Source organism: Sturnira hondurensis, unplaced genomic scaffold (genome assembly GCF_014824575.4).
Source record: "Sturnira hondurensis isolate 20B ecotype Veracruz unplaced genomic scaffold, ASM1482457v3 Scaffold0021593, whole genome shotgun sequence".
In the NCBI taxonomy this organism is placed as follows: Eukaryota; Metazoa; Chordata; class Mammalia; order Chiroptera; family Phyllostomidae; genus Sturnira; species Sturnira hondurensis.
In genome coordinates, this window is record NW_028094224.1 from 564,176 (window position 1) to 589,613 (window position 25,438).

At 46.4% G+C, this 25,438-nt stretch overlaps 2 protein-coding genes and 4 non-coding genes across 8 annotated transcripts; 5 read left to right on the forward strand and 1 right to left on the reverse strand.

Annotated features, from left to right (window-relative positions):
• The first annotated feature begins 52 nt into the window (after positions 1-52).
• Positions 53-17,910, forward strand: LOC118977897 (histone H2B type 1-K). The gene is made up of 2 exons (XM_037033075.1): positions 53-493; positions 17,901-17,910. Coding segments are annotated over exons 1-2 (381 nt in total). The 5' UTR covers positions 53-113; the 3' UTR covers positions 17,902-17,910.
• On the reverse strand, positions 4,866-4,947 carry TRNAS-GCU (transfer RNA serine (anticodon GCU)). Its single transcript has one exon. It is a non-coding gene; the product is annotated as a tRNA-Ser (tRNA).
• Positions 9,862-15,228, forward strand: LOC118977894 (transmembrane protein 225B-like). 3 transcript variants are annotated; one of them, XR_005064636.1, is made up of 6 exons: positions 9,862-9,997; positions 12,041-12,172; positions 12,722-12,935; positions 13,367-13,400; positions 13,651-13,788; positions 14,165-15,228. XR_005064636.1 is itself a non-coding variant. In XM_037033070.1 (6 exons), exons 2-6 carry the CDS (start codon positions 12,128-12,130, stop codon positions 14,305-14,307), a joined length of 684 nt encoding a protein of 227 aa, XP_036888965.1. In that variant the 5' UTR covers positions 9,862-9,997; positions 12,041-12,127; the 3' UTR covers positions 14,308-15,228. The 3 variants fall into 3 exon arrangements, 2 of the variants coding, with proteins under 2 accessions (XP_036888965.1, XP_036888966.1); XM_037033070.1 differs by having other exon boundaries at positions 13,257-13,400; XM_037033071.1 differs by lacking the exon at positions 9,862-9,997 and having other exon boundaries at positions 11,949-12,172; positions 13,257-13,400.
• Positions 17,911-19,528: 1,618 nt separating the features above from the next.
• TRNAA-AGC (transfer RNA alanine (anticodon AGC)) lies at positions 19,529-19,601 on the forward strand. Its single transcript has one exon. It is a non-coding gene; the product is annotated as a tRNA-Ala (tRNA).
• Positions 19,602-20,113: 512 nt separating this feature from the next.
• TRNAM-CAU (transfer RNA methionine (anticodon CAU)) lies at positions 20,114-20,186 on the forward strand. Its single transcript has one exon. It is a non-coding gene; the product is annotated as a tRNA-Met (tRNA).
• A 3,469-nt stretch (positions 20,187-23,655) lies between these two features.
• Positions 23,656-23,728, forward strand: TRNAM-CAU (transfer RNA methionine (anticodon CAU)). Its single transcript has one exon. It is a non-coding gene; the product is annotated as a tRNA-Met (tRNA).
• The last annotated feature ends 1,710 nt before the right edge of the window (positions 23,729-25,438 follow it).

The following is a 25,438-nucleotide window of genomic DNA, read 5'->3' on the forward strand; positions in this document are numbered from 1 at the left end:
AGTTGTGCCAGTCAGACGCGACTTTGCTCATCACTTCCTTAAGAGACTGTGAACCCAGAGGACTCTCGCAGCCTTGCGCTTGTTTTTCAATTTCTTTGGCTGTTCTCCCGACCATGCCCGAGCCGGCCAAATCCGCGCCCGCCCCGAAGAAGGGCTCCAAGAAGGCCGTGACCAAGGCCCAGAAGAAGGACGGCAAGAAGCGCAAGCGCAGCCGCAAGGAGAGCTACTCGGTGTACGTGTACAAGGTGCTCAAGCAGGTGCACCCGGACACGGGCATCTCGTCCAAGGCCATGGGCATCATGAACTCCTTCGTCAACGACATTTTCGAGCGCATCGCGGGCGAGGCGTCGCGCCTGGCGCATTACAACAAGCGCTCGACCATCACGTCCCGGGAGATCCAGACGGCCGTGCGCCTGCTGCTGCCCGGGGAGCTGGCCAAGCACGCGGTGTCCGAGGGCACCAAGGCCGTCACCAAGTACACCAGCGCCAAGTAGTGCCTGCTGCAGGCACCTATTAGTCCAAAGGCTCTTTTCAGAGCCACCTATGTTCTCAGAGAGAGCTGCTGCTGGGTTGGCCTCCGGTGCTGCGCCTCGTAAGTCGTTTAGTCTGCGAAGTCGGGCAACATTCCTTTGAGAAGTGGCTCGGTTAAGGTAAGCTCGAGATCAACTAACCACAGAACAGTTACAAGATCCTTTCAGATGTCTAGAACGCCTTTGTGTAAGAACTCCTTTAGCTTTCCAGTACCTTTTAGGAGCTTACATTTAATTGGGCTCTGCCACCCTTTCTCAAGGCTAAGGGAAGAACAGGAAATGTTAGACTCCAAGCAAATTCCACTACGCCCGAGTCACCGAAATGGAATAAGGTTGGACCCAGCCGGGGCCGAGGTGCACGGGCAGTTTGAATTCGCCCGGGCGGACACGCGCGCCTGCGCTCTGCGCCCGCGGGGGCCCCGCCCTCCGGGAAGCCGCACTTTGGGGTGTTGGAGGGACCCGGCTCGCCGCTTGATAAGCACTGTCTGGTATCCTGCTTGTCATTTCCTTTTCTTTAGCGTTGCGTCGCATTCGGCAGTAGTTTTCTTTCCTCTTGAATTTTTTTGCTGGAGAGGAAGTTACTGAAGGATATAACTTCCAGCCTGAGAAATACCAGTGCCTGACGTTAATTAGGAATACTGCTTTCCTTTTGCTGTATTTTCGTATGTTGAACACTGCAAGTCAAAACACCAATACTTAGGGATTAATGAAGGCCCCCCCCAAAAAAAGCTTCAAAGCATTTATCCCAGAGTCATCTGGGGTAAAAATCCATTTTCTGTTTTAAAGTTCCTTTAGTAGTGAAGGGTACTGAAGGAAATATATCAGAAGCAACATTTGAAATGAAAAATTAGACAATAAATGGCAAATTTAGCTAGTCAAAGGATATGGTTTCAATTTCTAGAGAAAAACCACAGGCAAAAAGAGGTTCTACAGAAAGCCTACCTTACATGGTGACATGAACGTAATTTCCAAGTTGGTCACATTATGCTGGGTAGTCAGGCCCCAGGCCCGTAATCCTTTAGTAAAATACTTATTTTTGCCTTAATCTTTGTCCATTGGTTCTATGCATATAGGTTAACACACCTTTAAAATGTCTCTTTTCAGGTTCCTCCTAAGGTAATCACCCTCAAGAGAACAAATAATCTTTAAAAGTATATTTTATTGCTTGTGCTACTACAGTTGTCCTGACATCCCCTTTGCCCTCCTCCACCCAGCACCTCCACGCCTCAGGCAATCCCCCCACTATTGTTCAAAGAACCTTAACCAGCTTATAATGCAGTTCCTGCCTTGCTTTCTCCTACGATCAGGTAATCTCATGTCCCCACCTTAATTTAAAATGTGTAAAAAGAAACTGCGAAACCGCTGTGCCTTAAGCATACAAGGTCTTGCTTCCCTGTGTATGTCATCAGTCTACCTCAAATAAGCTAAAAAGTTCTCTGCAGGTTTGGGTCTTTCTCATGTCAACAGACCTCTGACTTAAAATTTTAAAAAAGTGTCTTGGGTTACACCGGCTAACAAAATTATACATTTCAGGGCTAAAAATTCTATAATACATCACCTGTATATTGTGTGTTCATCACCCTGAGTCTTTTGATTTAAATTTGAATGGAAAATATCAGTATGATCTTAGTACACATTTTTTCCCTAACACTTTTCACAGGAAAGGCCTACAAGCAATGAATTCATGAAGAGAGGATTCTCATCATGTAGATTATAGTTTCTCAACTCCTTTTCCAAAGAGTAAACTCTGCTTGGAGGTTTGGGTTAAATGTTATGAATTAAAGTATATTTAAGATACATAGCAACTAAGGTAGATCTAATGGAATCCTAATTCAGGCAACACTGTTGTGTTTTTGAGGCGTTTGAGAATTTTTTTTAAAGGACTACATATTGCATGATGTTACAAATCATTTTTAAATTTTCTTAGGTGTGAAAAACTTGTATTTTGTTTAGGTCTGTGTATGTTGGACATTCGTAAAAGTAGCCATGGTTGAAATAACATGTTTGTGATTTTTTTACACTGTCCCCCGTCCTGCCCAAAGTAGGCAGGATAGTGAAACAGTAAGTGAAATGTTGGCCAGTGTTGAAGCTTGCGTGCTGGGCCCTCGGAGGTAGGTTATTCTGTGTACATAATCTCTGCCCCCCTATCCACCCAAAAAAGTTTTATGAAAAGGTCGGCCCAATTAACTAACGTATTTTCTCCTTTGTTTAACAAAGGGTAATACTGAGAAGAATCAAGTGCTGGCAGAAATTTCTAGTCTAAATAAACTAAGGGAGTAAGAGGCCTTCTGCACGGGGAGACAATCCCAGCCACAGACCCCTCCCTCCTCTCCAGGAGGAGGAACGCTATCGCCATCTGGTGGCCCTTTATGGGAATACAGCCAAAATTTGGCTTTGCGTTAGGGTTTCTGTTACGTAGTCTATTGCTGGGGTTTAATAATAGCTCATATAAAGAATACAATGAACAATCTTATTCTCGACAGTTCTCAACTGCACAATTTCCCCAACGATAACAAATAAACACGTTCATTAGTTTCCTGTGCATCCCTCTGGAGTTTCTTTATTCCTTTTTTTTATTATGCCCCCTCTGGAATTTCTTCATATGAACACAAATACACACGTGGGTCCCCGTTACCTCTGTTAACTCACAGCCAATGGCCATGTGTTCCTTTCACAGTTCTGTCGCTTTTCTCATTAGTCAGCTCGGAACCTTTTTCCACTAGTGAGAGTGGCTGAGAGTTCTTGGCAGGTGCCCCCGAGCTAGTGATCCCTGGTGGGTAGCCTGGTCCTACTGGGGACCCCACAATGGCTGCACCTCCCCTGAAAGGTGGTGCTCATCCGTGAGAGAAAGGGCCCACTTGGGGCTCTTTGAGGAGCCCTCAGGGGCTGAACCAGTCTGGACGACAGTAGGGAGGCCAAAGTCCTGTCCCCTTCCTGGAATGGGCGCCCGAGGCTCCGTGAGGCGGGGCATCCAGGTCCTAACCCCAGGCACTCCCCTTGGCAGTGAGGTTTTCTTAGATTGCCATCTTATAATGAAGTCACCCTCCCATTCTTTGTCCCTTTTCTTTACAGTATGAATCAGAAACGGACACGCTCTATATTTTACTGGGTCACTTGCTTATCTTAACTGTACCCCCCTCCCCACGAGAATATGAATCCGCTGACACCTGGACTTTTTCTCATCCTCCCTCCTCCTTTTATATTCTCTTCCTCCTCCTCCTCCTTCCTCTTCTTCAGAAAAATCTCTGAATAAATAAGTGAATATTCCTTGGCTCCGCTGTTGCCAAGAGGGAGACTCAAAGAATTTTATTTACTTCCTTAGGTGGATGATCCCAAAGATCAAAAACAAATCGCTATCCATTCCCACCACTCCGAGTGCTCCATCTGGTTGAACTCCCAGTTTTCTCTCCCCAACAAAAATGTTCAATATTGTTCAAACTCGGATTTGTTGGGGGGTTTTCCAATGTATTCCATTAATGATTATAGGCACACTATTTTTTAAATATATATCAAATAAGGCCATTGAAATACTGTGTCACCAGAAGAGATTTTCTGTGAGTCTTGAACTCAGGACCCTTTCACTAGGGAAGACATTCAGGGTGGCGACTGACAGGACGCTACAAATCTCCGCCCCCACCGTGCTGCTTTCTGGATTTCCATTCCTCCCACGAGGAAAACACCGGCCCCTAAGCACTTCTCTCCACAAGGGCGGACGTGGCTTCCTTTCTACCCCTGTGCTTAGAACAGCCGACACGCAAGGGTGGTACGTGGGTGCTGCCGTGTAGGAGGCCTTGTGGTCTCCTGCGTGGGGACGATTGAGTTCACCTTTGGCTAGTCTTGTTTTTCTTTTATTCCAGTAATCGGAAACTCCCTTCCAAAATTCCAATTCTCTTTTTCTATTCACGGTCTTGTGGATGCAAGAATGTCCAGACCTGGAGAAAACTTTGTAAGTTTATTTCAGCTAAACAGAAGACACGCCTGGAGGCAAGGTTCCAACAGACTGAGAAAATGCTTCAGGGAATGGCAGTTTTCCGGGTTCTTTGGGGCATTCGGGATGAAGGAGAAAAGGAAGAGGACAGGACGGTGAGAGCAAACAGGGTGCAGGAGTGTCACCACACACCCGTGCCTCCCGGAGAGCGCTTTTTCCTTTAAAAAAAAGGGAAACACTGGGTTGCTTCTGGTCTCTCTGGAGCCGAGAAGGTGCAGGAATAATCACGTGCAGAGGCAGGAAGCAGGGAAACGCACAGGTCATAGTGACCCAACAAGGGTCAGCCTTCCCCAGAGTAAACGCTTGAAAGGGAAAGTGGAGGTTTACACACCAAAAACCCACGCCCTCGACGAGGGTGGGACTCGAACCCACGCGTGCAGAACACAATGGATTAGCAGTCCATCGCCTTAACCACTCGGCCACCTCGTCCCCGTGGCCCTAAGCCCTCGGGAGTGCCATTCTTGAGTTTATTCCCGGGAACCCGCAGGCTGCTCAGACAGGGACCTCGGGACCCGCCCGGGAAACGTCCGGGCACGTGGGGGCGTGGAGACGGCTTCCTCTCCTCCACATAACGGACAAGGAGCGGCCGGGAAGCGATGGAATCACCTATGCGTGGCCTCCGCTCCTTCCCGGCGTTCTGGCGCCCCGGCCCAGGGGGGCAACAGAGGTTCAGCGTCCCCTCCGTGACCCCGGGGCCAGGAGCACCCCGACTCCTGACGCACGGCGAGTAAACTCGTCTGGAAACGCGACGCCCGGGTCCGCGGGGCAAAGCCCCTCGCGGCTCCAGGGGGCGCACCGAGGGATCCTTCCCCGGTGGGCTCGCCCCCCGCGTCGCCCGCGTCCGCGGGACCGTGAGTTCTAAATACTAGTGTGCTTCTTGGGTGGTACCCAGGGGAAGGGTTGCCCAACTTCCCTTCCATTTTCGGAGGGGAGAGGGATCGGGATTAACTCTGATTAATCAGGCTGAGTCATAAATGCCTGGAACAAGAAGGTAAAGTTTAAGGTGAGTCTTGAACGGTGTGTTTTCTGGAGGCAACAGGGAGGGCGGAGCCCCCAAAGGTACATTTATAGCACCATGTTAATTCTTGTGTATGGTGTGAGGGATACACCTCATTTTATCTTTTTCAAAATAACAATATAATTGATTCCAAAACCTTTATTGAAACCCTTTCCTCAATGATCTGAAATACTACTTTTATCACATACTAGATTATATCTAGTCCTTCCTAGGACAATAGTCCTTCCAAGTCCTCATTCAGGTTGGTCCACCTGCCCAAATCATTGTCTCCCCTCATGACAAGCCTCAGCTGTCTGACTTGTCCTCCATCAGGTTCCAGGTGAAGCAGTTCCTGGATGAGAGCCTCTAGTCTCCCTCCAGATACCTGCAAGCCTAGGTGTTAGACCCTTCCCACTGCAAAGGGGCAGCCACTTCCTGTGTGATGCGGCCTCTTGAGTCCCCGTTGAGAACAAGAAGAGGGTGCAGTCTCCTCCCCACCCAGGAGAACTCTGCCGGACTGGTTACCTGCACTTAACCCAGCTGCAGGAAACCGTGTGAGAGTCGCTTGCCTACACCTGCAACCTGCCCCCTCTGTCCTAACGTCACCCTCTTTGCACAGCTGCAACACTCAATCCTGGGAGAAAGACTTTGGATCTGCCCAACTCTAGCTCAAGCATCTCATACTTTGTGAAGCTGAGCAGAATGTACTTTCCCTCCAGTCTTCTAATTGCCTCGTGGCAGTTAATCATTCCAGCAAATAGTTAAACATCGACTATAGGGTCAAATCCCTTCTATATCTGGATTCTGGACATATTCAAATGGAGGAAGTAGTATCTTCTTTAAATAGGTCCTGACATAAAGGAAGACATAAAATCCACGACATACTCAAACAATTCCTCTAGTGGAATCTCAGGGGAAGACAGGTGCTCATTGGCCTAATAAATTAAAGTCGTGGGTATCAATGGACAGGCCAGAGAGGATGTGGAGGCCAGTGGACATGGTACAGCAGACAGAAAAATACAGAGGAAACACGCTTCCGACACAAAGGCCTCCACGTGCGTCCAAGTTTTCCTCTTTTGGCTGAGAAATCCCTGAAATCTGTGACTACAACTCCCTTTGAAGTCTTCTCATAAGCAAATGGGGATTGCAATACTACAAGCATGATTAAATTTAATTATCATTAAGCAAGTTCATACATGTAAATCCTTCAGAGCAAAGCCCAGACCTTTCCAGAGTTACCCAGCAACTTTTGAGTGAGCAGTGGCTGCTGCTATTTTTCTGAGGATGAGAGGGCGTTGTTCCTTGCACAGAGCCGGCGCTCAGTAAGTTCTCTGAGCGGCTCTGCAGACAGGTGCAAACACCCTTCTGGTCCTAGAATGCCGAGTACCCGCGTAAGAGTCATCCTGCTGCAGAAAGTGTGTGAGAAACTGGCCAGTGAGCACCTTCCACTCACAACCTTCCATACACCTCTCAAATATCCTGATTGGGTTTTTATTAAATAACCTAGTCGAGATTAAGCACAGAGTTCACCAACCCAGATAAGACTCCATGATTTGTGAATGGCATTTTAAAAAACTGCATGTTTGTTCAATCACCAAGAAAATGAATTAAAAAATGAGGAGGGGTTTTCTTTTTTAAAAATTTATTTTAAAATTACAGTTTATATTCATTATTATGTTGTATTAGTTTCAGATGTACAGCACAGTGATTGCCCTGATATTTCAAGTATCCACCAGGCACAATATACAGTTATTACAATATTATTGACTATATTCCCCATGTGTACTTTACATCCCTGGAACTCCTTTGTGACTACCAATTTGTAGTTCTTAATCCCTTCACCTTTTTCCAACCCTCCTCCCCTCTTGATAATTATCCATTTGATCTCTGTACTACGGGTCTGTTTATATGTTGCTTTTCTCTTCAGATTGCACATATAAGAAAAATCAGATGGTATTTGTCTTTGTCTGACTTATTTAACTTAGCATAATACCCTCCAGGTCCATCTGTAGTGTCCCAAATGGTAAGATTTCATTCTTTTTTTATGGCCGAGTAATATTCTCTTGCACATATGTACCAGATATGTACTTTTTACCCACTTGTCTATTGATGGGCACTTGGGTTGCTTCTGTAGCTTGGCTATTATTAATAGCACTGCAATAAACATAGGGGTGCATATATTCTTTTAAATTAGTCTTGGGAACTTCTCTGAATATATACTCAGAAGTGGACCTCTGGGTCACAAGGCAGCTCCAGTTTTAATTGTTTGAGGAACCTCATACTCTTTTTCCATAGTGGCCACACCCATTTACATTTCTATCAACAATGCACAAGGAATTCCTTTTCTCTACACCCTCGCTGACATTTGTTGTTTGTTGATTTATCGATGATAGTAATTCTGACAAGTGTGAGGTGATATCTCATTGTGGTTTTATTTTGCATTTCTCTGATGATTAGTAATCTTGAGCATCTTTTCACGTGTCTGCCAGAGATACACTTTATATTCAAAGGCACAAATATGTTAATAAAATAATGGGAAAATATACCTTTCAAGGCATAACCATTAGAAACATGGATGGCTATGAGTATCAAACAAAATAGATTATGAGACAAAAAACAAACAAACCCACAACTAAAGGTTAAGAAGGGCATTTTTATAAGGACAAAAAGTTCATTAGGAAAATCTAACAATTATAATATATGTAGCTAACCGCAGAGCCCCAAAATACACAAAGCAAACATTTAAAGATTAAAAGAAGAAATAGGCAATTCAACAGTAATAAGTAGAGACTTCAGTACTCCACTGTCAATAAATAATACAACAATGAGATAGAAAATCAGCAAATATAAAGAAGACTTGAACGACATCAATCAACTTGACCTGACATCTAGAGAACATTCCTCCCATGCCGGTGGAAAAGATGTAACAGCAATACAGATTCTTTTCCAGAATACATGGATTGTTCTCTAGAATAGACTCTATATTATTTAAAAGTCTTGAGATTAAAATTCAAAATATGTTCTCTGATCATAATAAAATTAAATTAGAAGTCAATAATGAAGGAAATGGAAGGAATGAGCAATCCATGGGTACTCATATAAAAGAAATTCGAAGAAAATGTAGAAGAATTTCTTGTTTTTTTTCTTTTAAAAGTACTTTTAATTGAGTAAAAAACCCATAATACATCAAAATTACAGCATTTCATTAAAGCAGTACTTACACGGAAACTTATGTCTGTAAACATCTATATTAGTGAAGAAAGACCTCAAACAAATAACCTAAACTCTTATCTTAAAACTAGAAAAAGATAAGCAAACTACACCGGCTGTACAAGGCTGTACAAGGAAGGCTGTACAAGGAAGCCAGTACAAGAAAGGAATAAAGATTAAAGTAGAATCAATGAAATGGAAAACAAACAAACAAAAAAACAATAAAGAAAACCAATGAAATGAAGAGATAGGTCTTTTGAAAAGCCAGCAACATGAACAAAAGTTTAGCTAGACTGAACAAGAAAAAAACCGAAGATGAAAAATCAGGAAAGAAAGAGAAAAGCATTACTGATCTTGCAGAAACTGAAAACATCATAGAGGAATACTATGGACACTATGACACTATGTCATGCTAACAAAGTAGACAATTTAGATGAAATGAAAAATACCCCAGAGAATGTAAATTATGGGAATGAACACAAGAAGAAAATACAAATACTACATTTTTTAAAGTCGGTAATTAATTTTTCAAAAAGCAAAGCTTAAGCCCAGGTAGTCCTACTAATGAAATGCACATTTAAAGAGGAATTCTGAGTACACAGGAAAGCACCGGGGAAAGGGATGCGCTCGCCGGTTGGGAAAAGATACTGCAGGTGAGGTTCGAACTCCCGACCTCAACAGACCTCAACATTATTCGCACACTTACTACCACATAAATACCGCGTGCGGATCGATTGCGCCACTGGAGCGCTCGCCCCCTCTTCCGGTTACTCATTACTCGGCCCACGCATTATTTCCAGTGTCCCCCGCCATCCCGGAGCCCTGGGGCTGCGTCTCCCGCCCGAAGGTGGGCTGGGTCCAGCTAGGGACCCCACTGGCCACTCCTCCTGCAGGTACAGAGGATGCTGTGCGCGTGGGAAAGGGTGGACACTTTCAGGGCGACCGGAAGACCCCCGCTGCGTCCGGCGTCCAGGGAGGACCCTTGGAGAGGAGCGGCGGGCCAGCCCCTTGGGGCTGCGCGGCCCCGGAACCCTGTTGTCAGGGGCTCTAGCGCCGGGGGAATCGGAAGTGGGCGACTCACTCGCGCACCACCACCACCCCGCGACGGGCCGCGCTCCCCGCCCCCGTCCCCGGAAGTTGACGTGTCTGTGCTGTCAGGGGTTCGGGTTGGGACGTGTGACCCTGGATCCGCGACAAAGTACTGCTGGAGGCTGAGGGACAAAGGGGACAGAGGGTAGAATGGACGGGACCTCCCCTGTCCTCTCCCCAACGGTAGGAGGTGCCAAATTCCCCGAGGACCGGGGAAGAGGGACGAGGTCGCGTGTCTGTTCTCGGGGCTCAGCCCTGTTTCTACCTGCAGCCGGGGGGCGGGAAATGCTGTTCTGGGCAGGGCGCCCCTAATGCGTGCTGGCCGCTGTCCAGACTCACAGGCATTCAAGGGCCGGCCAGCCCTTTCCCTCCCACCCTCTCTGTTGTTAGTTTACATCTTATTCTTGTTCCTTCCCGCTAGCCCTGGAGGTTGGGTTTGAGACATCCGAATCCAATGGGCAGGCAGGTCCCTCAGAGTCCAGTGTTTCTCATTCCTGTCTGCACATTAGGATAACCTGGGAGCTTTTAAAAAATAATAGCAAATTTTTGAAAACACACACCTCGAACCACCCCTAATGATTCTGACTTAATCGGTTAGAAGTGCGTGATTCTTTTTTTCAGATGAGAGTCACATGATAGAGAAACATTCCTGTACGCACTCGACTGGGGATTGAAGTTATGTGCTCTGCACCTGGATTCAAACCATCAGCCTTTTTTTGGATACTGGACGAGGCTCCAACCAATTGAGCAGCCCTGCCAGGGCTCCAAGCCATTTTCTACAAAGAACAGTTTTCTCAGTTTAAGGGGGCATGTGCCTTAAAGTGAATGTGGAGTAATTAATTAAGTTTTTAATGTGTGGATTGAGAGTAAGTGACCAATGTTCATAGTGAACGATTTGCTTGTAAAAGCATTTATAGTTTCCCTTTATTCCTTTTTTGACCTCAGCAAGAATCTATTTGCCCATCTACTTTGTTTCCCGGGTCAAAGCTCAGGAGAAAATATGGGGCTCCCACCAATCATGAGCCTTAAACATATTGCCTTGAAATTTCTACTCTTCCTAAGTCTCCTGGCTGGGTTTCCACGTGCACACAATTGTAAAAAGTAATCTTTAGCCCTGATTGGTGTGGCTTAGTTGGTTGGACATGGTACCACAAAGTGAAAGGTTGCTGGTTTGATTCCCCATCAGGGCACATGCCTGGGTTATGGGTTCAGTCCCCGGTCCAGGTGTGTGCAAGTGGCAACCGGTTGATGTTTCTCTCATTAATTAGATATGTCTCTCCCTCTCTTTATCCCTTCCTTTCCTCTATATCTAAAAATAAATAAAATCTTTTTTTAAAAAGCAGTCTTTACCTTGTTGAGTTACTTCTGATTTCCTGCCATAAATATTTCTTCTCTCTCTGGCCAATGGCATTACCATGCTATCCACTTTCAATAGTACAAGCCATCAACACGTGAACACATCATGCTGGGAATGCATTACTGTTGCCCACTCCAGCATCCCCGTCAGTCCCGGAAATAGTATATACCCAACACAAATGGTCAGTTGAGGAAAAGTGAGAGGTAGGCCAACTCTTTGTTCCAAGGATGAGCCTTTTGTTCCTGGATCATTCATTCCACAAATATTTATGGAATGTAAATTCCATAATGTAATGCTGTGGTATGCCAGACAATGTTGTAGGTGCTCAGAATACATTAGTGACTAGAATAGACAAACAGTTCCACAGTTTACATTTAAGAAACTTCTAAACAAAGAGTCTTAGCCACCTGCTGCTTTTTTTCTCATTTTTTAAAAAGATTTTTTAAAATCCATTTTTAGAGAGGAAGGGAAGGAGAAAGAGGGAGAGAAATGTTGATATGTGAGACATACATCAATCAGTTGCCTTTCACAGGCCCCCTACTGGGGACCTGGTCTGCAACCCAGGCATGTGCCCAGACTGGGAATCAAACCATCAACCCTTAGGGTAGCAGGCCAGCACTCAGTCCACCGGATCACACCAGCCAGGGCTTTCTCATTATTTTTATTAGTTTATTTGTTACAGCTAAGGACGCAAGCCATAACTTTTGAAGCACACATGTGCCAAGCAAAACAAAGGCATTGCTAGGTGAAGGGGCTGGGACAGGACACATTTTTAAAAACAGGGGCAACAGGGTGGGATCTCGCATTTTTGTTGGGAGGCAGAGTTCACATACTTATGATGTCACTAAACATTCCTGCCAATGGAACAGGAAAGGACCACAACATTCTACTGTTGAAGAGGAGGCCAGGATGGGCCTCCATGTGAGAAGGCGACACAGAAAACAGGGGGTCAAAAGATGGACGCTGAAACAGAAAGGATCAAAAAAGAAATAAGACACAAGGTTAGCTGGGGTCATGAACAGTAGGAGGAGGGGTCTGAGGGGAGGGACGAGGAGGAGGTGTGCAGAGGCTGCAAGCGTGTCCAAAATTTTTACTTATCTTGATATCACCGAGGAATGTACTTGGAATGTGCTATGATTTCCCCCCTTCCTGTTATTCCCTGAGCTTCTCCCATGTGTAAAGACTGTGCTAAATGGGGGAGGAGTCAGGGCTCTTGTCTTGTAGGGATGTCTAATCCCTACAAGGGATCCCTCGGTGGTGGGACAGGACAAGGGGGAAAAGTGTAGTAACAATATAGGCCATGGATGATTGTGTGTGAGGAGTGTTTCAGACGAGATGCAAAGACCAAAGAGAAAAATCTCAGCCCTAGCGGGTAGGGGACCCGGGTCAGCCTGTGGACGGAAGGGTATTTGGTTAGGGAACGAGGAGGGAGAGCCTGCTAGCTGAGTGTGAGAAAAGACGAGAGGGTTGGGCTTATATGGCGGGTGTCTAAGAATGGGGAGAAAGCCTGAAGGAACCAAGGGAAAGTAACACATTTCCCTTTTTCCTAGTCAGCACCCTTTTGTGTGAAATGTGGGGTAACTAGACCGTACCGCATTGTCATTCTCACCTGCGCATTCACGGGCTCTGCCCTTTTGTGGTGGGCCTTCAGCCTGCCCACCTGGGTGAAGATAGAGATCCAGGGCCCCAGCCGAGCCCTCTTCAGCGCTCTCTTCGCAATCTGCAGTGGCGAGGTCACGTGTTGGGTTCCTCCATCCAAACCAAGTAAGTCCTGGCCTGGAAAGGGAAGGCCCTGCTCCAACCCTGCCCCTTCTGGGAATTGCTGGCCTCCTTTTCTGCCCCAGCTCACATGGACCAAGCAGTTATACTCCCCTCGGTCACACTGGCTCATTTCAGGATGAGCCAGGGGATCGGGCGGCTCTGCGGTTACCAGTCCCACTAAATACCAGCCCCACGAGAATCGCTGTCCTAGGCCTTTTGGTCCCCTCCACACTGCTTCCTTAGTACTCTGTGGATTCAGACCCAGGAAGGAGGGGGCCCTAGAGGGAGCTGCTGGCCTTTCTCCCCTCTCCCTCCCCAATTCAGACTGCTTCATATTTGGTCGAATTTTCATGATCAGCGCCCTTGTTCTCTCCTTCTTCCTGAACATCGTACTCCTGGCCTTCCCTCATTCCCTTCCTGATACCCGGAAACAGTACTTCATCTTCACCATCACCTTCTTCATCATAGGTGAGCGGTGGGAGGAAGAGGGTTCCCTCAATTGTCCTGGTTCTGGGCTAGGGTGACATTCCATTGGACACAGTTGCTCCTTAGAAACTGTTCAAGGACTGCTAAGGTAAAAAATAAAGCAATGACAAGAGAAAGAAACGGAGCAGAAGAACTGAAATGACAACTTAAGTTCTTGGGAATGAGCCCAAGGCCGTACTCTGAACTAACCAGACTGGTCTTTGCCCGCCCACTTTTTTTTCCTGAGTGACAGGTGTCTGTGTGTTCCTTGCGTTACTGCTGCACTCTCTGCATAGTTTGAAAGTAACTGACATATTCAAGGAAGCGAAAATCACCTTTCTGTACCCGTCCTTCATCCTTTCATTCAGCATCACACTGTTCTTCTTCTGTGGTGAGTGTTCTGGGGCTGTGTGAGTTCCTGGATCCAGAACAGTCATGCCCATGGGTTCCAACTGTCTCCATCCAGTACTGTTTGTTTCTGGGGATGGATTTGGTACAAAGACACCTCATCGGCATGTCTCAGCTCCTCCTACTCTACGTTAGAATTTTGCCTTCCTATAAAAGTAGAGTGCATTTCTCCTGCACATTCAGGAAGAAGCATGTCCGAGAATTTGTAGAACGGACCGTCGTAGGGAAAAGGGTGGGTGGGGCAGAGAAAAGGGGGGACTCCACACTCTTGTGCTCAGCCTGTTTAGAAACCATGAATTTCTTAACAAACATCGAGGGTTGAGTCATTATCATCTTCAATGTCATCGTTTTTCCCTCAGGAATTCTCTGCTTCTTCAGCTCCCACCACTGTTGGCTTCAGTGTGTGCTACCACAGCCCATCCAAGTGAAACCCAGGCAAACAGCCGCGGCCAATGGGAGCCCAGTGACAGTCACAGAGAGGACACCAGGGGGCGACAGCTAGCAGAGCCTCGGCAGTGAGGGGGCTAACAGCAGAAACACACGTCCAGCCTGTAACTCGAGCCTTCACAACTACACACCCTCTCTTGTTTAATTACCCTGTAGGACTGGGGAGGGTTGGCCTGCTGCTCACCATCGTTCACGTGAGGATTAGGGTTCCAGGAACTTGGGTTTTCACAAGAGAGAAGACGTCGTTGGGGGTGGGGAGTGGTGAGTCTGCTTTGAGTCTTGGGGACTTGGAATGGAAGTCTCCTCACCTTGAAGATGACCAAGGCCCACCCCACCCTCTCATGTGTGTTTTGTAACCTGGAAGTCATTTTCTAGCAGTAACAAAGCTCTTTCTCTGTCTGTGGAGGCTGTTTTGATACAAATTCTCTGCCCTCTGATAATTCTATGAGTGGAATCTTTTCCCTGTCATATCAGGTACCAACCCCTCATCCAAACTACCTTAAACTGTAACAAAGAGTGAACCTATTGGACAAGCACGGGGGCCATCCGTGGACTCACAGGACACTCTGATAGACTGGGGGCTACACAAGATACTGGGGGGGCACCCAGAGCTCTTTCCTTGGGGTACTGTTCTTTTACTGTTCAGTGAAGGCGAATGGAATCCCTGCTCCATGGATGCAAGCACTATTCTAAATTCCCCTGCTCATCACCCTCGAGAGCCATCAAAGCCTGTCCCTTCCATGTCAGGCAGACCTCTGCTCCCCCGTGGGAGCCCTCCTCACACCCACAGGCCAGCCAGGCCCTTCTCACCGCTGCCAGACTAGGGGGCTTCTGAGTGCGCTTCCTCTCCACTGCAGTCTCTCGGCCGTGCTGCCCACTCCAGCTGCTTAGCACCCAGAGCTGAGAACATTCCCCTTCAAAATCCACTTGCCCTGTTCTTTTCTTTAGGATAGATTTCTTGATAAATAAAGTTCTTTACAAGTTGACACCAACCTACCTTTCAAAATGTTTTAATATTTTTAATTGTGATTCATGTCATACATGTGAAAAAAGTATGTATAGAGTTGGAAGGATAAGAAAGGAGGAAAACACAGTACCGTCAGCATATCAGAGCCCCACAGTGAGTTGCTGCAGCCCCCCCCCCCAGGCTGCTGGTGCGCACTCCTCCCCCCCAGGTGGTGCTCTCCCCCAGTTCTGCCCACACCTGTGGTAACTGCGAGTCCTGCCCATCCTGAATCCTGTGGCCCTTATTTCCCTTTGAGTTTTTTGGGTTTCACACTTTGCTTGGTAAATGGATACCTAATAAATACTCTTAGAGTTACTGAGGCAAAGCTTTAGGGGATTGGGAAGGAGTTGGACATTGTGCGGACAGTGGCCACACTTTACTGACACGTAAATGTACGCCAGGGCTCTGCCTGCATTATGTCCTCTAGTCTCACCACAGACCTGCAAAGGGAGTATCATCCCTGTTTAGCAGAAAAGGTAACAGAGTGACTCAAAATTGATTCGTCCAAATTCACGCGTCTAGTAAGGGGTAGAGTCGAGACTTTCCCCTGGGTCTCTGGCAACCTGCTCCTTCTTTCCATATCAGGTTTCTGCTCTGTGATCAATGGCAGGAATGGAGGGCAGGTGTTAAGGCAGAAAATGTTAACAATGGTCCTGCTGGAGATAAACAGATTATGATGATGAAATAAATTAAAAATCAATGGTTATTCAAAAAGCTGCAAAAGTAAGCCTGGGAACAAATGACAGTTGTATGTGTCATAGGCAAACTGAGGTAGCATAAATCACTGCTTTCCAGAGTAAGGAACGGGACTCCTGCCCTGTCCTGGACAGGTGCACGGAGGCAGCTGTTTTGGGTGGAGCTTCAGGTCTCTGCACTGTGATGCACACGTCGGCCCCTGACTCCAGAGTCAGAATTTGTGTGGTCATAAAGATCTGTGATGTATGGCGTCATTCGTAGCCACACTTCAGCAATTCTGATTTACAGGTCAATATATAATCACCTGCAATTAATGTCATGTACTGAATATAAGCAATAGGTCAAATGAGTTCTATGATGGTTAGATCTGGAAATCTGGCCACTGCCTAATGTGGGTTAATGTAAGCAACGGAGAGATCTCTTGGCTTTCAAAAGTGGTTAAAAATACTTATTTCCTTTTATTTCCAATATGGGGATGGAGCCCGGTGTAGCAGCTAACACGGAGCCCATGACACCGGCAGCCACCAACACCATGGCTCCCCCTTCCCCTTTCCAGCAGGAAGGGGATGTGGGTCACACACCTCCTGTGCACTGCCTTGGCTTTGGTGGGGCTGAGCCTCATCCTTGGCTCCAGGAGCAGAGAGGCAATGGGTCTCATCAGTTGGGTCCCACTCCTGGCAGTAATTGGATGCAATGAGAGTATGTGATACACGTCTAGCCAATGTGAGGGAAGCATGTAGCAGAAGTTATCCTCAACACCGGATACAAGAAAAGGCCTATTTGTTTTTCTTCTAGACTTTATCTCCAGACTCAGAGTTTGGGGTCCTGCAGAGGAACCAGCTGGAGTATGAAGTCTGTATGTTGAGAATGACCAAATGCAAAGACTCAAAATAAAATCTGGATCTTGGTGACGTCATGGAGCCACCGCATTATCCGGACATTAGCCTCCCCACACCCTGCACTTGCTCGGTGTGATAACTAAGCCACTTTAAGCCAGTTGCATGTTCTCCCACCCCTGTCCTGCTGTGTGACGTCATAGGCTGGAGACTTGGGGACACAGGCCCAGCCACAGCCGCTGAGACCATAAACAGCCACTGTGAGTCTCACAGCTGTGTTCAGAGATGGGAATACCATCGCTGTGCAAAGCACTCCACTGCTCCTCCATGCAAACGTGCGGCAGACTTGGGACCTCCGCGGGCCCTGCGGGATGCTCTCCAGGGCTCAGCGGTCCGAGTGCGCAGGCGGACCCACGTTGTCGGGACGCGCGCCAGAGAGAAGCTCGGCCGAGCGGGCGCGCGCGCGCGGATCCCACCGGCTTTAAAACGCCACGAGCGAGGAAACGCACCAATGAGGCCCTCACCCGGTGGCCGGGACGATCTGATCTTGTGTCCATCACAAGTGACAGGAAGGCTTGGCAGCGCTAGAGCTTTCTCATGGGGACTTTGTTCTCCACCTTCCCCAGCTGAGTCTGGGGAGACCACCGCGCTCTGAGCCGGGCGTCCGGGTGGGTGGGTTGGGGGCGGGGGCGGAGGGGGGGCGTGTGCTCTTAGTCCCGGTCCCCCGCCCTTGTACCCTGAGCTGCCGTAGTAATGGGGACCCGCACATCTGCTATAAAAGAAAAATGCGAGAGAAAACGGCCCACGGCAGCCGGGGAATTAGCTCAAGTGGTAGAGCGCTCGCTTAGCATGCGAGAGGTAGTGGGATCGATGCCCTCATTCTCCAGTTTTGCCGCCCCTTGGGGCTGTTTTTCGGGCTTTGACCTATGGTCATGGCCAACACAAGACCCTAAGCCGGTATATATAGATCTACCAGTTTAAAATTTGCTTTCTGTTTCCCCGGAGGAGCTCTGATCCCGCAAAGCTGCGGTATACTAAATTGCTATTTTTCTCCATGCAACTTGGCCCTGAATTCGACACTGTGCTGGAAAATGAAAAACGTACAACCAGATTCAAGAAGCTTTGCAAACCTCAAGCAGGGCACACCCAAAGAAAGCCACATCCAGGTGCATCACAATCAAAGGTCTGAAAATGAGAGAGAGAGAGAGAGAGAGAGAAGAGAAAAGAAGAGAAGAAAGAAGAAAAGAGAAGAAAAGAAGAAATCCTGAAAGCTGCTAGAGGAAAAAAGAAAGGGAAACTACAGTTTGCATGTTTGGGGATTTCCAACCAGAAGCCATAGACACCAGAAAGAAGTGGAAAAATATTTTTAAATTCTGAAAAAATAATATGCTGAAGTGTATTTTGGTTTCTGTTCTGGTCTGTGGGTGTGTATGCCTGTTGATATTTAAGACTTCTCTCTCAAATCAGCACACACAATGCTTCGACAAGCACTGTGGATTCTCTCTTCACAGCCTCTCTAGAGCCTGTCTCTGCTCTCTGTCACCTGTCCCTTGATTCACCCAGTAATGTATACAGGCAGATATTCTGTGCCAGACAGTGGAGCAGAGGCAGAAACTGGAGAAAGACTCATGCTGTTTGCCTCAGGGGCTGGCAGGATAAATGTGAGTAAACCTCAGTACTTTAGTCCCTTCATAACTCATTTTCCTTTCTCTCCAATTTCAGTTCCCATTCCCAAGGTTGTTGACATTCAAAGCTAAAGCTTTTTTTTTTGGTTTGTAAAATGTAAAATTGATCCTATTAAGTTGTCTGCCTAGAGTTTTTTCATGAGTTTTAAGTGTCTAGAATGTTTTTCTGGTCATACCTCCAAGGGTCAAGGCTTTCCTATCACCACTTCCTCCCTCCATGTGTGTTTGATGGTGGGTGTAGATGCATTCTCAGGCCCCACGATCCAGTGAAACAGGTATGTTTCCTCCTGGAGGGATTCCTCCACCCATGACTGAACCTCTCACCCTCGTCCCTCCTAACCTGCTCCGTCAGTACCAACTTATTCCTTTACTCTAACGTGATCTTGAATCTTAATCGCCATGATTTTTGTCTAGAACACTTTTGTGGTTTTTACTGACTTTCATGTGGTGTGGATGGTGAGTTCTACCTGTTATACCTAGTAGGACTCAATGCATATGTTAGATATAAGCAAAAAAGGACTCAAGGGTCCTGTAGTGTAGAGGCTTTTCCACTGGCCTCACACGTGAGAGGTCCTATTTCAAGACCAAGTGGAAACAGCTGGTAGGTTACAGTTTTTGTTTTGTTTTTGTACCTCCAGAACCTACCAGAAGCTGCCCCACAGCCTCCTTCCAGGCAGACCCACCTGCAAGGAACAAGTGATAGTCTCAGTTTTTTGGGTTTTTTTAAGGGACATGTATCATCTTGCGATAGCTGTGCCCCCTTAGCTGTTCTGGGCGGGTCTGTCCAGCGGGGACAGGATGTCTTCAGTCCCAGAAGACGTGAAAAGTGAAGTGCTGACGGCGCCAGTTTGTCCTCGAAGACTTTCTCCTCCTCACCGGTCCTCCTTCCCCAGCAAAGGAGGTGACCGCGCTCTGACCCCTCCGTCCTGGGGAGCATGCGTTCTTAGTTCCAGTTCCGTGTCCTTGTGTCCCGAGGCACCAGAAAGGGAACAGTGCAGACCTGCACATCTGCTATAAAAGAAAAAAGTAGGAGGAAAGCCGGCTGCAACAGCCGGGGAATTAGCTCAAATGGTAGAGCGCTCGCTTAGCATGCGAGAGGTAGTGGGATCGATGCCCACATTCTCCACTTTTGCTGCCGCGGCCTCGGGTCCCTAGGCGGCGCCCTCAAATCTCCTGTCCCAGTGAAGAAAATGCCGGACGTTCTCAACGCAGAATCCCTTGGGCCGCTTTTCGCGTTTTGGCCTGCACGCAAGGCCGACAGAGGACCCTTCCTGTTTCTCCGGAGGGGCTCTGATCCCGCAAGGGTCAAGTATACAAAGCTGCTATTTTTCTCCATGCAACTTCCACACAGTCGTGGGAAGTGAAAAACGCATAGCGCAGATTCAAGAAGCTCAGCAAATCTTAAGCAGGGCACACCCAGAGAAAGCCATATTCAGGCGTATCACAAACTGTTAAAGGTTAAAGAGACGTCCTAACGCTGCCAGAGGAAAAGGAAAGGGAACTACACCGGCTCAAATGGAGTGATTTCCAGTAGGATCCAATGTGTTCTTTAAAAGCCGGAAACTGATAGTGACACAAAAGTGCGCTTGGAAAGCGGGATTTACTGTTTCACTTGAAATGTGCTTGCGTCTTGCAGCTGCCCTCTTAGCGCAGTAGGCAGCGCGTCAGTCTCATAATCTGAAGGTCCTGAGTTCGAGCCTCAGAGAGGGCACGTGTTTTGGTTACAATCCGCCCAGATGAAGGAAACCCAGCGCGTGATAAACTGGGTCTCAGCTCTCGGCAGAAATAAGTGGAACTGAAGGAGCTGACCCTGTTTTCTCAGGTGACATAGGCTTAAGGGGCAAAGTCAGATATGGAAAACGGTTTTTTTTTGTAAATTAAAAATGCGAGCTTTCCCTTTAACCTATTGTACGGTCTCATCGTCTGTTTTTCTCCTCACTAGCCATTCTTCTTTTTTAAATAAGAAATGTTTATAAATGAGTGAATTTGTTCTTCCGTTCATGAGACGTTTATTCAAAAATCTCTTCTGTGTCTGCACCTCGGTTCAAGGCTTCTAAGTGCCTTTGATTGTTCCTTCCCTCTCAGTGCTCTATACCCAGCGTCTTCACCAGCGCTGTGGCTCCTTCCTGCACGCGTTCTCCAGAACCTTTCTTCTCATGCCTGTACTTCTTCATCCACTCTAGGGGATAGAAGGGTGTATTCCAATGCAGTGCACTGGGCGCTGGAGATGCGGGAAGGCTGATACTACAGCGCATCTCAGGAGCTAACAGGATAAACCTGAACCCATTAATACCTTGATAACTCCTTTTCCTTTCTCCCCAATCCTAGTTTCCCCTTTTCTAACTTTGACACCTTAGAATTTAAAAGTTTTCCTAAAATATTACTTTGGTTACACAAGTCATCTGCCTGGAGTGTTACCAAAGATTCTTCAGTCCCTACAATGCTCTGCCCAGTGTATCTGCATGTGTTGTCCAGGCTTGTCAATCACTATCCCCCTCCATGTTGTTACACACACACATGTGCACACTCACACATACCCCACTCCAACCGAACAGGGATATTTGTCAACACAGGAATCGCTACATCCGTGCCTGCTCCTTTCTGCCTGTGTTCACTCCTCCTTGGTACACAAAATGTCCCTGTGCTATCCCTCATCCTGATACCGCCCCACCTCTTACTCCATATGGCTCTTGCCTGTAGTATTTGTAGGTTGCTGTTCTCCCATGCAGTGTGGATACGTAACCTCTGTATGACACACCTTAGCAAGAACTGAGAACACATTCAGATATAAGATGCAGACTGGGTTTTGTGGTGCAGTGGTCATCGTCCTTGCCCAACACACCGGACATCCTTGGTTTGAGACTGAATGGAGACAGGTGCTACCCTTTTCCTTCCAGAATCCAGGACAAATCACCCACCGCCTTCTTCCAGTTGGCCAGAGACAAACAGTGGGGAAGCAACACGTGACGTTATTGATAAGCGCCTGGATGCCCTGCCAGCTGTGAATAAGGGCCTCGGATCCTAAACGACAGACTGAGAAATGGAGCAAGCGCTGTCTCTTGCCCAAGTCTACACTGGCCACTGGGTTACACACACTCCAGATACTATCCATTCAAACAGGCTTTGGACATGGAATGGCCTTTGAAACCACCACACAGAATGTTGGCTGCAACTTGGAACTTGAACACAAGGCTATTAAGTGCCAGCAAAAACAAAACTGGAAAATTCTTCACCATGTTTGAACTAGACACAAAGTCTTATAATAGAAAAATGGCCAGGTTATAATCCAAAATTATTCAGCATATGAAGGATAAAGAGAATCTTAATTCACTAAAAAAAAAAAGAATTTAATAGACACTGAGATGACCCACCTGTTGGATAAATACTTTCAAGCAATAATTATCAAATGTTCCTAGAATTAGGGGCAAGAATGCTTTGAAATGAAGGGAATGTTAGAAAGGCTTAGCAAATAATGGGAAGACATCAGTCCAAATCAAAACTCTGGAACTAAATGTATTACCAAAATTATAAACAATAACACCTCACTGGATTGTCTCAATAGCTGAAAGACATGACTTCGCCTACAGAAGAAGTAGGTGAATATGGAGAGAGAATCCTGGTAACTCCCAATATAAATGATAGAGAGAAAAGTGTCCTGCCCAAGAGGGGCAGGGCCCCAGGGACAAATAGAAAAATAACAAAGATCTTATATTCACAGCATTGGAGAAAAGAAAGAGGACCTCGAAGGTGGGGAGACCATTTAATTATCAATGGCTAAAAACTTCCCAAATTTGGCAAAAGAGCTAAACTAGATTCAAGAAGATCAGCAAATCTCAGGTAGGATAAACACAAATAAACCCACACTCAGACATATAACAATTAAACTGTTGCAAACAAAAGGGAAAAAATCCTTGAAAGCAGCAAGACAAAAATGAAAAATTGCTGTCTGAATCACTGTGGATTTCTCATCAGAAACCATTAGGGCCTTCAGAAATGACGTGGAATTCATTAAATTCTCGAAGAAAAGACCTGCACCAGAATGCTAAGAATAGCAATAAATATCCTTCAGACACCAAGGTGAAAGAAATACTTTCTCATTTGAAGGTAAACTGAGAACATCCATTGCTAGCAGTAGGAGAAGGACGAGAAAAGAGTTAGTATGCTGGTGAGACAAGGAAAATCAACCTGAAGGTAACTTAGAATTTGTGAATGGAGAAACAAGAGCAGAGACAGGAAATATCTGGGTAAATATGATAGACTATTCTTCCTTTTTTGGACTTCTTTAAAGTATGTTTGATAATTGAAAGTGAAAATCATAACATTAGTTTTCATTGTATCTATTATATACATAACGTAAGGGAGTTATAGTAAAGGAACTAAAGGGTGGGGAGGCTTTTATATTCAACTTGAACAATAATTTATTGATTCTAAGTATACTGTGAAATGTTAAGTATGTATATGGTATAATCAGTAGACCACCTCCTAACAATGTTGAAATAAGTCCAAGAAGATAGGAAGCGGAGCAAAGAAGAATAAAAAGCAAAGGAAACAAATCGTTAATAAATTTTTAATTAGTAATTCTATATGCAAACGTATCAAAAATAACATTAAGTGTCCATAATCTAAACACATCGATTAGAAATCAGAGATCGTTAGAATGTATTAAAAATAAATGTGGTGGCTGTAAGAAACTCAACATATTGTTATATATGAGATTAAAGGTTATTATACAAGATATAGAGTAAGACAGAGAAATGCAGACCGGAGACAATTTTGAAGACGATTTTTTTGCTCATTTATTCATTTACTGAGCCGGTCAGTGAACTAATATTAGCTGGGCACCTTCTGCATTTTTTTTCAACAAAGGAGACCATGGGCGGCGAAAGATCGACTGAGATCTATATGGGCAGGAAAAACCACATCTTTGGAACACAAGAGCAGCAGAAAATAGCACACTTGTCCCTGGTCCCACAGCCCAAAGGGTCTTCTCGTTGGGAGAAACGGGAAAGGCGTGGACTCCGCCGTGCCTCCGTGGAGTCCTTTGGGCGCAGCACCGTCTTCTGCGGAGTGATTTTTCAAATAGCTTCTATTGCGCTGTTACATCTGGAAACTGATGACACAATGGCGCTTGGAACGTAATTTTACTATTTTACTTAATATGTAAAGGACGGCTATAAGGTGCCCTCTTAGCGCAGTAGGCAGCGCGTCAGTCTCATAATCTGAAGGTCCTGAGTTCGAGCCTCAGAGAGGGCATGTTTTTGGTTACGCTCAGTCCGTAGGCAACTCAAAGGAAAACCGGCAAATGTTCAGCAGTAACGCCATATCCCCCGAACGGGGAAGTCACTTTTGAGCTTTCTTGCACTTCCCAGGGCTTTGGTTCACATGCTTGGGGAAGAAACACGATTTACCAGAAACCACCAGCTGCACCTGTTTGGGCTCTTGCTCTCCCTCTGGTGGAAGAAGCTGGGAATTGCACTTTCGACTTAACGTTCTGAAGGTCGCCCAATCACACTGAACGGGTGGACCAAGGGTAAGATCATTCATTCTTTCATCATACAACAAATATTGCTGGAGCATACACCTCGTTAAGGCGCTGTTCTGGGTGCAGTGCTTAGAGAGTGAGTAAAGTGCAAAAATGTACCTCCGTCCTGGAACTACATCCCATTTGGAAGCAGAGGAGAAAATGCATAAACTAAACGAGGAAGTGTCTACCGTGGGTAGTCATTCGGCAGTGAAGGGAGTGGGGAGCGTGGCGGTAGCACGTTCAGCTTTCAGAGGAATAGTCTGTTATTTAATGAACAAACAGCTTCATTGACAGATAAGAAGCAAGTTACCCACCCCCCTCCCCAAACTCTCTCCCTCAGCCTCTCCCCTGTGCTAGCGCGGAGTGACCTCAGCAAGGCAGGCGGCTGAATGGGAAGCCACAGACCTCGTTCCCTAACAGAAACCCAAATTCAGCATCAGTATAGGGCCCCCACATCCTTTATGAGAACTCCAGAAACCAGTGAAGTCGCAGTATCCCAGGTAAGGAGATAGCCAAGAACAGCTGCATTGAAATGGATAAGCCATGGAAGCCGGGAGGGGGATGGGGGGCGGGACATTGCCAGGGAACTGGGTTCTGTCTCCCCTGACCAGCAGCGCTGACGGGGAGCCCTCACACTTCTATGCCGGGGGCGCCAATGAGAATAAAGAGCTCGGCTGCACCAAGAAGCCTGCAGCAACAGCGATAAACACCAGAGGGAGCAAGAGATCATGAGGGTTTTGATGTTGTTGTGGATTGGGGGCGTGGGTATCCGCCTGAAAACCTCTCTGGGAAATTATTATGCGTGAACAAGTTCAGAGAAGACACACCTCTGAGAGGCATTCGGAACCTCCAGCCAGGCTGACTGGTGAAGGTCAAAGCCACTCTATGAAGACTGGAAGAAGCAATTTTTTCAAATGCCCAAATTTCAGCAAAAAATAAGGCATATGAAGAAACATGGAAATATGACCCAATGAAAGAAAAAAATCATATCCAGAAACCTAATATAAAGAAACAGGTGTAATTCAAAATAATCATTTTTAAATAGCTCAATGAGCTCTAAGAGAACAACAGAGAACTAGTGACTGTGAAGACATTTGAAATTACCAAGTTAGAGAAACAAAAAGAAAAAAATGTAAGGGGCTTGAGACAGCAACAACAGAATAAAATACACATTATAGGAGTCTCAGAGGGAGAATGTGGGGAGGAAGGGGCAGAGAGCTTATTTGATAAAATGTGGCTAGCCAAAACTGAGGAAGGAAATGGGTATTCAAAGGACTTCCATTAGGATGAACCCAGCCCACAACAAGACTCATTATAATTAAACTGTCAAAAGTCAAAAACAAAAGAGAATCTTGAAAGCAACAAGAGAAAAGTGACTCATGATGATGATGAGGGAGGTGGGTTTCATAAGATTAGCAGTGGGTTTCTCAGCAGAAACA